At 61.0% G+C, this 15486-nt stretch overlaps 2 protein-coding genes across 4 annotated transcripts; one reads left to right on the top strand and one right to left on the bottom strand.

Annotated features, from left to right (window-relative positions):
* The first annotated feature begins 278 nt into the window (after positions 1 to 278).
* LOC121936266 (diacylglycerol O-acyltransferase 2-like) lies at positions 279 to 7561 on the top strand. 3 transcript variants are annotated; one of them, XM_042478306.1, is made up of 8 exons: positions 279 to 426; positions 1612 to 1746; positions 2488 to 2595; positions 4737 to 4807; positions 4898 to 5102; positions 5238 to 5412; positions 5592 to 5794; positions 6014 to 7561. In XM_042478306.1, exons 1-8 carry the CDS (start codon positions 387 to 389, stop codon positions 6166 to 6168), a joined length of 1092 nt encoding a protein of 363 aa, XP_042334240.1. In that variant the 5' UTR covers positions 279 to 386; the 3' UTR covers positions 6169 to 7561. The 3 variants fall into 3 exon arrangements, with proteins under 3 accessions (XP_042334240.1, XP_042334241.1, XP_042334242.1); XM_042478307.1 differs by lacking the exons at positions 279 to 426; positions 1612 to 1746 and having other exon boundaries at positions 2682 to 4807; XM_042478308.1 differs by lacking the exons at positions 279 to 426; positions 1612 to 1746 and having other exon boundaries at positions 2961 to 4807.
* Positions 7562 to 7604: 43 nt separating this feature from the next.
* Positions 7605 to 9052, bottom strand: P2RY4 (pyrimidinergic receptor P2Y4). The gene has a single exon (XM_042478305.1). It carries the CDS (start codon positions 8910 to 8912, stop codon positions 7761 to 7763), a length of 1152 nt encoding a protein of 383 aa, XP_042334239.1. The 5' UTR covers positions 8913 to 9052; the 3' UTR covers positions 7605 to 7760.
* Positions 9053 to 15486: the final 6434 nt, after the last annotated feature.

Consider the following 15486-nt stretch of genomic DNA (forward strand, 5'->3'; position numbering starts at 1 on the left):
AAGAGACTAGTGGGGCTTTCTCTGAGGAAGCCCCTCTGCCTTTCCTTCTTGGTCGCTCTGTGTTGCCCTTGTGACAAACCCGCCTTGGCAGAGGGGCACATTCCACGCCTCCCTCTCTCTCTCTCTCTCTCTCTCTCTCTCTAAATACCCCCAGGCAGAGAGAGAGAGAGAGAGAGAGGGCCAGGCAACATCTGCCTGGCCCTGCCCCTTGGAGGAGCCCCTCTTCTGCACACTCCCAGCCCTGAGGCCCCAGGAGAAAGCCAGGCTGGGTCCCTGGCCCTCCCCTCCCTCCCTCCCTCCCTCTCCGTGGCCGGGCTTAAAAGCGGCCGAGAGGGCGAAGGCCAAGCAAAGGCTGCCCTGGCAGAGAGGGCAGGGGGCCCGACATCATGAAAACCCTCATCGCCGCCTATTCCCAGAACCGGAGCGGTAAGGAAAGGCCCCGGGGGAAGGGCGGGGGCGGCTCGGGGGCCTTTAGCGCCAGCGGTGCTACTTTCAGAACCATTTTCGGGACTTTGGGGGCCTGTGAGTGCCCCAGACAGAGAGAGAGAGAGAAGGGGCGGGGGGGGGGGGGGGGGTCGAGGCCTGGGGTGCCCCCTCCGAGGCAGCGCTGCCCCCTGGCCCTGGCTCCACAGCCGGGGTTTGGGCTGAGCTCCCCGCTGCGCCCTCCTCTGCGGAAGGGCCAAAGCTCATCCCTCCGTCCGCCGGTTAATGATTCACGCGGCGGAGTCGGAGCAGGGCAGCCGGGGGTCAAGGCTGCTGTTCCCCGCCGACGGACCTTGGCCTGAGCAGGGACTCCCACCGGTCGCCCCCCGGCCAGGCGGAGGCCGGGGCAGGAGACCAAGGCGGAGCCGGAGGGGCGAGGAGGGCAGGAGTTGCAGAAGTGGCCACGGAAGAGCTGCCGTTGGGGCGGGCTAGGAAGCGGTGGCTTCCGCTGCTTCGTGTCCCAAATGTTGGTATGCCAGCCTTCCTCTGAAGAGCTCGGGGCAGGTTTCCCAGGGCGCTCTCGCCCTCGGTGCAGCCTTCCGTCCTTGGAGCCAGAGCCACGGTTGGAGTGTTGCCATTGGTCAGAAACTGTGCCTCAGCGGCCTTCCGAAGCTGTCAGTCTGTCTCCGTTATCCTCCCGGGAGGAGCCCTGGGGGCGAGGGACCTACCGAGAAAGTGCTGGCAAAGCAAACAGTGCCGTCCTGCCTTGCCAGCAGACTCGGGCCAGCAGCTGTGCTTTTGAAGCCTGAAAGGGGTCCTGCCCCATGACACCCCACTCCTCGGTCTCCTTTGGGCCCAGGACGCTGACCCAGGGCTGCTTGGGCGCTAGTCCCGCTGCCTCTTAGCTTGGCATGGGGGGGGGGCGGTGAAAAATCGGGGCAGCTGCCCTTGAGACTGGCCTGAGGCAGAGGGTGGGCACAGGCCCTGCCCCCTGGCCCTGGCATGGCGCAGGCTGTCTCTGGGTTGGAAGGGGAACCGGGTGGGAGGCTCGGCTCCCCGGGCATTTCTGGGATTGGCCTTCAGGAGGAGGCGGCGGGGGCGGCAGCTGGTGGGTGCCAGCTGAGCCAACGCCGAGGGCGACCTGACCAGGAGCTGAAGGCCACATGGCAGCCCTCTTTGTGCCCACAGGGAGCCACGCCAACCTCCGGGATGCCCTCCGCCGCCGCCTCCTGGCCGGTCCCCGGTGGCCCTCGGAGGGGCAGGTCCAGGCCTGCCTCCAGCTGCTGTCGGTTCTGCAATGGATCCTCAGCTTCCTCCTGATGGGTGAGTGAGTGGGGCAGAAAATGCCCCTGCGGAGGGCAGGTTGGAGGAGGACCCTAGGGGCCCCTGTCCGGCTTCCAGTAGGCCGTGCTCAGGCACGGGGCCCTGGCTCCCAGCGGGCCACATGGCTGCCGATGCTGTTGGGCTGAGGATGGTTCCTGCAACCCCCGCTGCCCTTGGCAAGGCTACCCAGAGGCTGCATGGCAGCTGCAGTCCAGCAACGCCGAGCGCCTCGCAGGACCAGCGGGGTCCGTTTCTGCCTCCTTCGTGTCCCCCAAGAGGCATGGCTGCCCTGCTGGTGACGGTAACCTTATCTGCTGCTGTACAGCTATGTGTGCTCGCAGTCCCAGTCCGCCGTCTCGCCAAGCCTGGCCCAGGCACAAGGCTCTGCAGGCTTCGGGGGCAGGAGGCACAGGAGGCCCGGACTTGTGGGGAGGAGGAGGAGCCCTCGTGGGTCTCCCGCCTGAGAAGCCCCCCCCAGGGATCCCTGGCCGTCTGGGGGGGACTATCCTCTGTTCCCAGGCTGGGCGTTGAGGGATCGGCCCCAAGGGCCCCAGTTAGAAGCTCCTGGCAGCACACTGCGGGGCCCAGTGGGGTTCCCCGGGGCCGGGTCTGCCCCGGTGCTGCTCTCCCTGACAGCCGGCGGACGGAGACAGGCTGGCCCTTTGGGGGGGGAAGTTTTGAGGGGCCTGATCCTGGGCAAGAGGAGGTGGGGGGCGCCCTGACAGCGGTTGTCCTTCCCAGGTTTGGCGGTCCTGCTTCTCCTCACCTACCTGGTCTTCACCATCTTCTGGCCAATTTCCGCCCTCTACCTGGCCTGGCTGATTTTCGACTGGGAAACCCCTGAGAGAGGTAAGGCCAGCCCCCCCTCCTTTAAAGGGCTGCGGGGCCGGGGGGGGTCTGGTTTTTGGGGGCACTATCCTAAGTACTCCCTGCAGGCATAGAGAAAGAGACTCGTGTTTGGATGGCAGGGGCCACATCCCCTCCAGAGAGTCCCACAGAAACTCCAAGGCGGAGCGGGATGGCAGTCATGAGAAAGGAATGATGGACGAAGGCGGTGTTAAAAGTATCTTAGAATCCCCTTTTCTTTTTAAAATAATCAAAACCAAGCAAACGATGCTCAAGGCCAGCCTTGAAATCTGCCTCCTCCAACTGCCTCTGCTTTCTGCTTCCCTCCTGCCCCTGGATGCAGTGATGGATCTCTTTATTCCTTTTAGGGATCTCTCTGGCTCAATAAAGTTGAATGAGCCTTTGGTAAATTACTCAAGGTGGGTAACTAACATGCAAAACAGACAAACAAATGTAAAACATATAGTAGCATCTTTGAGACTGACTGAGAGAAAGAAAGAAGTTGGTAACCTAAACTTTGGAGTGTAACTTAGAGTTAGGAAACAGATTCCAGATTGGGAGAAGAGCAGAGTACGGAGAGAGGGGCAGCAGGATCCCAGTTGGGGAAAGGAAGGAGTCTGAGGAAAGCCTGGGAGGGGAAGAAGACTTCCTTGGGACTTGGGCGAGGCGAGAGCAGAGCAACACCCGCAAGTGCAGAGTGTGTGTGTGTGTGTGTGTGTGTGTGTGTGTGTGTGTGTAGAGAGAGAGAGACATGATGTTGGGAAACATAAAGTGCAGACCAAGAGGTCAGGATGGAGGATAGGAAGGGCAGCATGACAGCCAGCCCTCTGAGGGCAAATGGAAGGGCTTTTAAAAAGTGTCCATCCTTGGAAAGTGTTGACCTTGCACCCCTGTTTTGAGAATGCCCTCCCAAAGTATTAACGTGTAAATGTACTTGTGAATAAATATGCAGGATTGCATTGCTAGTGTGTATTTTCAAGGTGTGTGTCAAGGTAACAGAGGAAATACCCACATTCTGGGAATTACTGCAAGCTATGACAACTCTGCAATGTAAGCTAAACGTTGATCCTTTCACTTCTTGGTTCGTGGCTTGAAGAAGGCTGTAAAAGTCTTCTAACTTTAATAGAATAGTGAGTTTCTTAAAAGATTAAAATTATTATTAAACTTTATTTGTAAAGCACTCTAAATTTGCAGAACGCCGTGAAATCCCTCGAAGCAGCCAGAGAAAGGGACCAGGCTGAAAAGGAGTCTGGCCTCGGCCATCATGTTCCCAGAAGTCCGAGCGGCAAGAAGCCGAGGAGGGGGTCCGGCTGGAGGGGATGAGGGGGGGCTTACTCGGTTGATTATTCGGCCAAGGGAAGCACAATCACAGTCAGCACATGGGGGGGTCTCAAATGGGGTGGGGGTCGAGAGAGAGAGAGACCAAGCGGCCCAGATGAGAGCAGTCTCTCTCCCTCTCTGCCTTGGCTTCATCCCCTCCTTCCCGGCCCCCTCCGTCCTGGTCCCAAAGTCCATCCAGCATCATCGAGAGAGGCTTAAGGGATGGACGGAATGCACTCCAAGGCCGAGAGCAGGAGGCGGGGAGCTCCCTCGGAGGGATGGGGGGCGGGCGGGGGTCCCGTCCACTGCTGTCGGCACCTGGTTCCTTTGGCGAAGGACGCTCGGCTGCCTGCCCTTCAGCCCGAGATCCCACCGCTCCCTCCGGGGATTTTCTGCGGGGGGAGGGGGCTCTTGTGGGAGGCCAAAGCGCCATCGGGGACAAGCTGCTCGCTTTCCTGGGGGGGGCGCTGGGGCCCCGCGGGAGTTGCGTTGCTTTGGCTGATGGGGCGAGAGGGGGCGACCAAGCAGCACACGACCCCCGATCCAGCCACAGAGACACCCCCCCCGCCGCGTTGGCAGGCCTCCGAAGACTGTTTTAAGACAATTTTAAAACAACGTTTTGTTTCTGCTCTGATTTTCTTGTTCATCGCTTTGGGGGACAGAAAAGCAATAGATGCACCTGATAAATAACCAAGCCCCTCCCCCGCTTCCCTTTTGGGGGAGGCAGGGAGGGGCGCCTTGGGGAAGGGGCCCTCCGTCGTTGCGGAGGGTGGCAGTGGCTTCAACCCCCGACCGACCCCCCTTCCCCCGATGCCTCCTTTTAGGCGGGAGGAGCTCGGCCTGGGTTCGCGCCTGGCCCCTCTGGAACCACTTCCGAGACTACTTCCCGGTGCAGGTAAGCATAGCGGGGGCTGCAGCGGGGCGGGGCGGGGCGGGGCGGGGGCGAGGCTGGCCCCTTCCTTTTTGCCTACCTACCTCCCTGCAGCTGGTGAAGACCCACCCGCTGCCTCCGGGGCGGAACTACCTGGTGGGCGTCCACCCGCACGGCATCCTCTGCGTGGGCGCCTTCTGCAACTTCGTCACGGGCTCCACGGGCTTCGCGGAGAAGTTCCCGGGCATCCGGCCCTTCCTGGGCACCCTGGCGGGCAACTTCCGCCTCCCGGGCTTCAGGGAGTACCTCATGAGCGGCGGTGAGTCGTCCCCTCGGCCGCAGCCCCAGGCCTTCCCCTCCGAGCCCCTTGCCACCCTTGGGCCCCGGGGAGGCTGTTTTGGGGCTCAGCCCCTGGCCCTGCTCCCTCAGCCTCGCCCTCCCTCCTTCCCTCCAGGCCTCTTCCCGGTCAGCCGCCGGGCCATCGAGCACCTGCTTTCGCGGAACGGGACCGGGAACGCCGTGGCCATCGTGGTCGGGGGCGCCGCCGAGTCGCTGGCCTGCCGCCCGGGAGTGACCGCCCTCATCCTCCGCCGCCGGAAGGGCTTCGTCAGGATGGCCCTCCAGCACGGGTCCGTGTGCCTCCCTTCCCTTTCCCTGTCTTCGCTTAGGCGCTGGAGGGGGGCCGCCAGGGTCCCAAGGGAAGCCGCTGACCCTCCCCTCCAGGGAAAGGGTCCTGGGGGCTGGGCTTTGGGCTCCCTGCTTCCTCCTCCTCCGGCAAGACTGACTCCCTTCCCCCTTCTCTCTGCAGGGCCCACCTGGTTCCGGCCTTCTCTTTCGGGGAGAACGACCTTTTCCAGCAGGTCTTCTTTGAGGAAGGGACCTGGATGAGGTGGCTGCAGGACGGCTTCCGGAGGCTGCTGGGCTTCGCTCCCTGCTTCTTCTACGGCAGGGGCCTCACCTCGGCCCACTCCCGGGGCTTCCTGCCTTTCCCGCGGCCGGTCACCACCGTCAGTGAGTCCTTCCTCCCGCCCCCGGACGGGTTGGGGGGGGCCTGCCTGGGAAACGGCTTGGCATGGGTCAGGAAGAGTGTGCTGGGCCTCTAGCAACATCCCCCCCCCAAAGAAAAACCCCACCTGGCTCAGGGGGGACTGGGAAGATCCTGCAGAGGCCCCTGTGTCGGGTGAGGGGAAAGGATGCCACTCGACCTCAGGTCTGTCCCCTCTCCTCCAGTTGGAGAGCCCCTGACTGTGCCCAGGATCGAGCACCCAGCGCGCGAGACAGTGGATCTGTACCACGCCATGTACGTCCGCTCCCTTTGCAAGCTCTTCGAGGAGCACAAGGCCAGGTACGGCCTTTCGGAAGCGGACACGCTGCAGATCCTTTGACGGAGAACCGTCTGGAGGGGACACCAGGCCGCCACCTCCTCTCCCCGCAAGGGGTCAGTGGGCCTGGGCTGCCTGACCGTGACCCCTTGGCAAGGCAAGCTGCCTGGCTCTTGGATGATGCCCAGATGGACAAGGGACCCGGACAGCTGGATATCCTGGTGGATTGGGCCCCGTGTTGGAGCAAGTCTCTCTCTCCTCCTCTCTCTCTCTCTCTCTCTCTCTCGAGCGAGAGGCTGCGGTGGTCTTTACATTTCGCTTCCCGCGCTCCTCCATGTTTGGGGCTGGCAGCAGTTTCTGGAGATGAGTGTGCTGAAGAAAGTCCTGACTTTTCTATCACCAAAATATTCGTGAGCGTCGAAAGATGGTCTCCTGAAAGAGTGACAGGAGAGCCCTTCGCAACTGGCCAGCCAAAGGCGGTGCTGGAAGGAGGCCTTCGCTGCCTGGACCAGAAGGCCACGCTTTCAGGAAGCCCGGCTCGGCCTCCTGGGGGGCAGGGCAGGGCAGGGCAGGGCAGGGGGTGGACAGCGGAGCCCTGCTGGGGACCTGCTTCTGCTCTTGAGAACTCTGCAAGACCAAGTGGTGCGCAGTCTTAATGGCTCCCTTCGCACACCTGCCTGACCCACAGGTGCCCCCAAACAGCTGACCCAGCAAACACCCATAAATTGGGGGGGGGTTGTTTTCCTTCCTCCTGGGGACCGACGATGTCACAATCGGAAAGGAGGACAAGGCACCAAAAATGTAGGATGTCCAAAATAAGCGCTAAAAATACACATATAAATATAAATGCATGCTTCTTAGTCCTGCTAAAAATGGAGGACACTTTGGAATTCCTTCTGGAGGGAATGTCCTGGAAAAGGAGGACGTCTGATCACCTTATGGGGGGCGTCTAGTCACGGAGCCCTACAAATGCCGAAAACAAGCCCCTCTGCTCCTGGCCTGCGCCTGCCCCTTCGGCCCCCGCCCCCCATGAGTGCTAGCACAGCCTTGTCCTCCGCCCTTTCTACCCCTCCAGTCCTTGCCCTCGGCTGCCAGGGGCTCCTCCGGTCCAGGGCCCCCAGCGTGGCTCCCAACAGGCCCTGCCAGGTGTGGGGGGCTTTGCTCTCTAGGGGACGGGTGGGTCTCTGCCCCCTGCCCTGCCTTTCCAGCCTTCCTCCTCCTCGTCCCTCGCGGGCCTCTTGCCACGCTGGCCATTGCCCCCCACCCGCGGCCCTTCTATGCGGGCTCTGCGTCCACACGCTGCCAGACAGGAATCAGATCGGCCTCGCCATGCGGTCGGTCGAGGGGAGATTCAAGCTATTATTTATGCTTTCACTTGTGTTAGTTAGCTGTGTGCTTTTCATGGAATTGTTTATTTACTTGCCTTTAAACTTTGGTATAATAAAAGTTTCGCGGCCCTTTGTTCCAGTTTGTTCTGACCTGCCCCCCCCCCGTGGCCTCCTGACGGAAACGCGGGGGGGGGATCAGAAGTCGAATGCTGACCCTTGTTCGCTTCCTGCCACGCTTTTCCAGACGTGATGCTCTCTGCTGATTTTGGCGGTTTTGCCAGGACTTGAAGCCAAAGCCTCTCTGGTCCCGAGTGGGAAAGGCCTGCCTTACTGGGGCTCCGTTCCTGCCCCTCGCTCTCCTCCTCCTTCCCGGGGGCAGTGGTTCCCTGTGGGCCGGGGGGCCATGGCCAAGGCAGGGGCCGGGGGGCCCTTGGGGAGCTGCCCTCGCCGCCCCCGCCGCCCGCTGCCTCGGGCCAAGAAGTAGAGGAGGGGGTCGAGGCAGCTGTTGGCGCTGGCCAGGGGCCGGGTGGCCTTGTAGGCCACGTTGACCAGGTTGAGGGTGGCGCAATCGGCTCCCAGCAGCCGGGCCGCGTAGTAGGCGCCCCGCGTGGCGTGGAAGGGCAGGAAGCAGAGGGCGAAGACCAGGAGCACCAGGGCGATGCTCCGCAAGGAGCGCCGCTTGTAGCCGGGGAGGCTGCGCCTGGGGCCCGCGGAGGAGGAGCGCCAGAGTCGCCGGGCCATCAGGCCGTAGCAGGCGGCGATGACCAGGGCCGGCAGCCCGAAGAACAGCGCCATCACGGCCGAGCTGTAGCCCACGAAGCGCGCGAAGTCGGCCGGGCGGGTGGTGTCGTGGCAGAGGGTCCCTCCGGCGGTGCCGTTGGGGCCTCCTCCGCGGGGGCTGGTGGTGACGAAGGCCAGGCTCGGGGCCAGGGCGGCGGCCACGACCAGCCAGACCCCGAGGCAGACCAGGCGGGCGCGGCGGGGCCGGGCCCAGGACAGTAGGCGAGCCGGGTGGCAGACGCCGCGGTAGCGGTGGAGGCTGATGCAGGTGAGGAAGAGGATGCTGCCGTAGAGGTTGGCGTAGAAGAGGAAGCGGACGGCCTTGCAGAGCCCGGCGCCAAAGGGCCAGTGGTTCCGCGCCGCGTAGTAGTAGACCAGGCTGGGCAGGGAGAGCAGGTAGAGGCAGTCCGAGAGCGCCAGGTGGAACAGGTAGGTCGCGCCGGCGCTCCAGGAGGAGGACCCGCGACGGCGGCAGAGGAAGGCCCACAGCGCGTAGCCGTTGAGCGAGAGGCCCACCGCGCACACCGTGCCGTAGCACACCGGCAGCAGCACGAACTTGAACTCCTCGTCGAAGACACACGGCGGCGGCGGTGGAGGGGTCCTGGACGAAGGCGGCGGAGAGGCGGAGGGAGAAGGAGAGGAGAAGCAGGAGCAGGAGGAGGAGGAGGAGGAGGAGGAGGAGGAGATGGGGAGAGCCATGACGTTCCGGCCGGCCGCCCCCCAAGCAAGGCCTCCTCAAGTTGTACCTGCAAATGTTGGGGCGCCTTGGCCCAGCAGCGCTCTATCAGCCTGAGCGAAAAAAGGAGAGAAGCAGGCCATAATAGACAGCTGGAGGCGCCATGGCAGAGAGGCAGCCCCCCTCGCCCTCGCCCACCGTCAGGTCCAAGCAGTGAGAAGGGCAGGAGCCCCCGGTCGAAAGGTGGACCCCGTGGGGCAACCGCGTGGCCAGGCTGTGTGGGTGCGCGTGCCTGCCTGGCCCTGCCTTGCCTTCCAACACGTGGTCCGGGTGTCCAGGTGGGGGTCCGACTGGCAGCCCCGCCCCACGTGCCTGCCATTCGTGTCCGCCTTCATCAGCAACCCCCCCCCCAAGGAGAAAAAACAAAAAGCCAGGAGGTGCCAGGACCCCCGTCCGCCCCCCCCCCCGGAGTGGGTTCCCTGGTTGAATGTGCCCTCTGGTGCATTACTTGTCGGTAGTTAACCCTGTCCAGTACTGGCCAGGTTCCAGAGAGATGGCGGAAGAACGCAAGGCCAAGCAGTGCAAGTGCAATATGTTCCCGAGGGGCAACTCCATCCCTCGCTGTTGTTTTCCAAAGCGTCGGAAATCCGAAGGAAAAAGCCTGCCGTGCAATGAGGGCCTTGTTTGGCCCTCCGCTGCTCAGATAAAGCCTGACGGGAGGACAATGGGAGCTGTTGTCACCTGTGGCAGATGTGGTCCCCTGTGAAAGGCCTGGCCTTAAACTGGTGTCACACCAAAGGCAAGCGGGGGGAGGCCAGGAGCGGGCGACCTCTCCGCCTCCGTCTGCAGAAGCCCACCCAGGTCGGAGCGCTGAGAGGGGAGACCGGGGGAGTAGACCTTGGGTTCACCGGGCTTTCTGTGTCACCGGATCTGCAGCTGAAGCACCTGACACATTGAAACTTGGGCGATGGCCCTGAGAATCTGGGCTTCATTTCCCATCGTGGCTATACTGGCCTTTCTTATGAGAGCAGGGTGTCCCCTATATAGCACCCAAATGCACCCTAGACTCCAAGCGAGCCCAGGCATGGCTGGCCCTTGTGGTGGGAGACCACTTGATGAATGAAGGCCAAGGGGTGCCTCCAGGCGGGCTGCTGTTTATGGGCTGACACAGTTGCCAGGGCGGGTGGGCCAAGGGCTCTGGCTGCCAGGGAGGCAACACTGGGCGGGATCCTTGGCTTCCTAGGACTCCATGGCGAAAGCCTGGAAAAGGGAATGGCTGAGCCACGGTGTTTTGCCGCCTGGCCTCTTGGTGCACGCCAACATCCCCGCCGCATCCTGAGTATGGGTCGCATCCAACGCCCTTCCAGTCCTCTTCTCTTCACTGAAGTGTCTACTCTGGCCCTGGGTCCTACGGGTGCCTCCACTCCCGCAGCCCTCCCAAAATGTTGGGCGCTGATTGGTGCCCAGGTCCCCGTTTCTTATCGATAAAGCCACCACAGGACACATTAAAGGCAACGCTTGATCCCACGAGCTTACTAAGTCACGGTTGTCCTCCATTTTGGGGGCCGCATCAACGAGAGAAGAAAATACACGCTAGGAAGCTGGAGGGCCGCAGAAGGAGAGGAAGACGGTGGCCCCGGAGGGGGAAGGGGCGAAGAGCATGCCGGCGCCAAAAGGCTGCCCCAAAGCCCAGCAGGAGCCTAGAGGGACAGCGGCCTGGGAAGCCACGCCAGTCCTGAGGGGGCATAGTGCCCAAGGTGGGCTGCCCAGCCGAGAAGGGAGGGACGCGATTAAGAGAGGAGTCGGCGCTTTCCTGGCTCGCAAACAACGGGGCCTCCTCAGCCGGGCAGCCTTTTGAAACTGGAGTCCATGGCTCCATGCCCACGCCAGCGGCGAAGCCAGGGAGGCCCAGACCCCTCCTCCTGTGGGGGCTCCGGTGGTCAGACCTCTGGAGGACGGGGCAGCGGCGGGAAGGGGTGGCTCTCGTTTCCTCCTGTTGTGCTATAACAAACATGATTGTAGACAAGGAAGGCCATGTACCTAAAGTGGTTCGGGGGGGGGGGTAGGAGGAGGGGATGTGACGCTAGAAGGCCTGGCAAGCCAGCGTTCCTGTGGAAAAGCTAATTAGGGGCGTCTTAAGATGAGTGTCACAACAGTCCATTAGTTAATTGGCAGATGGAGCAGCAGGCCACCGCCATCTGTCCGCCCCCTTCCCTCCTCCTCCTGCATCTTCCTCCATCTTCCTCCTCCTCCTCCTCCGGGGGATGGCGATGATGGCCCATCTGAGGGGAGGTCCAGGAGGGCTTTGCTCCAAAACGGAACCGGTGAAGCCAAAAAGCAGGCCCTTGCTTTGGCCTGAACTGAGGAGAACCTGAAATGGTACCGGAGGCCTTCCCGAAAAGGTGAACCGATCATGACCGCAAAGAGGACAAGGCACCCCAAATGTAGGACATTACAAAAGTAAAACACTAATATAAATTTACATACACGCTTATTAGCCATGCTAAAATGGAGGACATTTTGGAATTCTCCTGGGAGGAAAGTTGAAATGTAGGTCATGTCCTGGAAAGGAGGAGTCTGGGATCACCTGAGGAGGAGCCCTCTTTGAGTCCCGTACCCGTGCTTCGCAGTGCCTCCACCCACCTGCCCCTAAACCCCTCTCCCAGTCGGCATCGAGGTGGCTCCAGTCCTGGGCAGAGGCTGCACTCGTTGGCGGCAGCTCCCTCCCCAAAAGGAATCCAGGTACTCTCTCTCACGAAGGGGGGGCGAGCGGGAGGCGGCACGAAGGGGATCTCTGTGTTCGCTCCCGGGAGGGAAGGCCGGGAGGGAGAGGCGCCCCCCCCCCCTCCCTCGCCGGCCCTGGAGTGGGGTGGGGTGGTAGGGTGAATGGGGTGGCCCCTGGCCCCGAGTGACCCCCTGGTGGGCGGCAGTGTGGAAGGGCCGGCCGAGTTTTCCACCAAAACCACGATTCAGGGGCCCTGCCCGCTTCCCCCCGTCCCGCCGCGCAGCAAGGAGGAGAGGAGGGTCCGGCAGCTCCTCCTCGTGGCTTCGGAATTCTATGCTGGGGTTCGGCGACATTCCTGCCCAAAGTCTCGGGCCTGCGTGCGATTACACCCGACGAAGGGAGGCAGTCCCCCGGGATCGGGACCTCAGAGTCACGGCGCCCACGAGATCGGGACCTCTTCGGGGCGACTTTGAGAGAGTCCCTATCCCCAACCCGTTCGGTGCATGCCTCCCCTGGCACAGTCTGGCGCTCGCTTCTAGCAGGGAGCATGAGCCTCGGCACCTCCTCTGGCTGTTACATGTCACACTTCTCACACACTCCTTTCTTGCCCGTCCCACTAGGCGGTCCCCGGGTACCACCATCACATCTCGGACACGTTGGACCCATCCCCCCCTATCCTCCTCCCTCCCTCTCACGCGGCCACGCCCGATTCGTTACGATATACGCGACACCACGAGATCATAGTCGGGGGATCGTCTGGACCTTTCAGAACCCGAAGTGAATGTGAGTCCTTTGCTCCCTTGACCTTGCGTAGAAATGCCCCCGCTAATCTTGCCACGCAAGCTTGATCTGGCGTGAGCAATTAAGGGATAAGAGTTGCCCTGGCCCTGGGCACACGGGGCCGTCCGGCTGAGAGGGCAGGGCTCGCTTCCTCCGGGCCCCGGGCTCCCTGTGTGAGTGGAGTGTGAGTGTGAGCGGAGTGTGTTGAGGGGCGGGGGCGGAGGAAGGGGCGGCGTCGCTGCCACGGTGACTCCCGGGGCCAGAAATGGCCACCAGGACGGTGCCTAAAAGCTAACGCGGTGGCATCCCTGCCACCTCCTACTGGACAAGGCCCCCAAATGTAGGACATTACAAAAGATAAAAACACTAATATAAATGTACATACACGCTATTAGCCATGCTAAAAATGGAGGACATTTGGAATTCCTCCTGGAGAGAAAGTTGAAATGTAGGTCATGTCCTGGAAAGGAGGACGTCTGGATCACCTGAGGAGGAGCCCTCTTTGAGTCCCGTACCCGTGCTTCGCAGTGCCTCCACCCCACCTGCCCTAACACCCTCTCCCAGTCGGCATCGAGGTGGCTCCAGTCCTGGGCAGACTAACATGTTCCTTTTAACAATGTTAGAAGAAAGAAGCACTTATAAACACAAACGGGATCCCGGAAAGGACTGCCCAGAACATTTGCAAAGGGGTCTTGCAGCACCTTTGAGACTGAAGACAGAAGGAGCGTTCCTGGACTTGAGTCGACTTCATCAGATGCCGCAGATGTCGGCTCAGTCTCCAAACCAGCATGCTGCCGATTTCTTTCTTCAGCTGGTCTCAAAGGTGCTGCACATCCCTTTACAAAGTGATTTTCCTCAGCGAACACGTTGATGTCCTTGAATTCTATTCCAAAAAGATAGTTTTGGAATAGCACATAAATACATTTAATGATGTTAGCAGTCATCATGGGTTTGTTTGTCTTAAGTCACATCATTCATCATCTCCCTCTCCCGCCAAAGAAACCAAAACCAAAAACCAAAGTCATACTGATTCCAGACAAGTCCCCTTTCAGAGCTTCTCAAGCCAGGTGTCCCTCGTCATATCTGTGCCTCTCATCCTTTTTTCTCCGAAGCACCTTACAGTTCTCCCGATTGACATTCATTTTATAGTTTTGGCCCAGTTTTCTAATCTTTCAGGTCATTTTGAACTTGATCCTGTCTGGAGTATTAGCCACTCTCCTAATTTGTTGTCACCTGCAAATGTGAACAGCCCCCCCCCCCGTTCTTACCCCAAGTCACTGATACTGAATAGCCCTGGGCCAGGACAGAACCATGGACACTCCGCTGGTCACGTGTCTCCTTCCAGGGAGGAAGGAAGCCCCGGATGAAAAAAAATAACTTCTAGGCCTGCTCTCTCTCTCTCTGTCCTCATTTGCCTTGTTTCTTGAATTTCTTTTTGGCCCCTTGTCACTTATTTGTAACTGAAAGACAATTACTGAACGAGGATATCATCTCTATGTGGGTCCACACAGATTTACATAATGAAGAGTCTCATTATCATTGTTATTTGCATGGGCACTGACATTGGCGGAGGAAGCCAGCGACCTCCGGTGCCAGCGCTTCCCACCTGCGCCCCGGACCCCGGCCCCTTTGCCACGCCCTCCCTCCGGGCCCCGTCCGCCTCAGGCGCCCACTCGCGGAGGAGTCCGTGGGGCCGGAGGCTAATCGCCTGACCCTGAGCCGCTTTATCATCTGGGTAATCTTCTTTCTTTCTTTCTTTCTCCAGGCGGGCTGCCTGCCGCGGGGAGAAGGCCAGGCTTAGGGCCCATTCTTTCCTCAGCGGCCAGCAGGGAGCAGGGCCAGCTAGAGGCTAATAGGATTCGGCTCAAAATACTCTATCTGCCATAACACAGATCAAACAACACACACCGGCCCTTTCCACAACGAGGCGGAGAGGCAGGGAGGGGGAGCCCTCCGGGGGTATAAGAGGCCCCGGGCGCGGGTCGGGAGTCCTCTCGGCACTTGGGACCCACTCCTCCGCGCTCACTCCCTTCTCTTGGCATGTAACGCCATTGCTGAGCTCTTTCTGGCTGCGAGGGCGAACGGATTCCTGCCACTGGAGCAGCTCCATGTGAGAAGGAGAGGGCCGCAGGCAGGCTTTGGGGGGCCCCGCCCGCTTGCCTGCAAACTCTGCGAGGACGGTGCTGGGGTCCTTCCTCCTCTAGGGCCAAGGCCCTCCTTCCTACAAGGACAGGCACCCTGCTACAAGCTGTCCTCTCCGGAGGCCTCTGGGGCATGTGGCCACACTTGCCTTGCGCCTTGGCCATCCATTCCCTGGGGCCTAGAGGCCACAGACACAGCTCCCCTTCAAGGCGCTAGGCCTCCTGGGTGTCCGCATTGCCAAGGCCTTGGCCGCGCGGCGGGAGGAGGGCCTGCCGGCGACGGGCCCCAGGAAGCGCCGGCCCTCGCTCTCCTGGCAGCCTCTCCGCTGCGGCTGGCTTGAAACATCGGCGCCACTTCGTTTGATTGAGAGCCCAACCCCGCGCCTAGCAAGGAACATGCTTTTTAGGGAACGCCTTCCTAAAGGGCCTTTTTACCTCAGAAGAGGGGCTCCTGGCCCTAACTGGCCTCGGCGGCCCCGGCCCCTAAACCCCGGGAGGAGAGGAGGGAAGGAGCGCAGCCCTCCGCGCGTTTCTCTGCTTTGCCCGAAGGCTCCTGGGGAAATCGTCCTTATAAATTGGGGGGGGGGGGCTGAAGAAGAAACAATCTGTCTGCCATGGAATCAAGTGAAAACATAACACAGAAAACGAAACACGACCCTAATTGAGGAAATGTTTAAAAATAAAAATAGTGCATCAGGAAAAAGGAGGAACTATGTCTTAGTTGTATTAACTGAAAGCAAAGGGGCGCGCTCACTCCCAGACAGTAGTTTTCAAGGGGAAAGCTGTGGAGAGGGGCACACTTAATGCCCCCCCCATTAAAACATCCAGAAGAAACCAGGGCAAACCCCCCCCCCACGGTCGCCATCCCTTTCTTCCTTAAGGGCGAGGGACTGGCAAGGCAAGCAGGCACGAAAAGCCCCCAGACCCCCCCCCCTCCCCGAGCGCCCTGAG

This window comes from Sceloporus undulatus, chromosome 7, assembly GCF_019175285.1.
Source record: "Sceloporus undulatus isolate JIND9_A2432 ecotype Alabama chromosome 7, SceUnd_v1.1, whole genome shotgun sequence".
Taxonomy (NCBI): Eukaryota; Metazoa; Chordata; class Lepidosauria; order Squamata; family Phrynosomatidae; genus Sceloporus; species Sceloporus undulatus.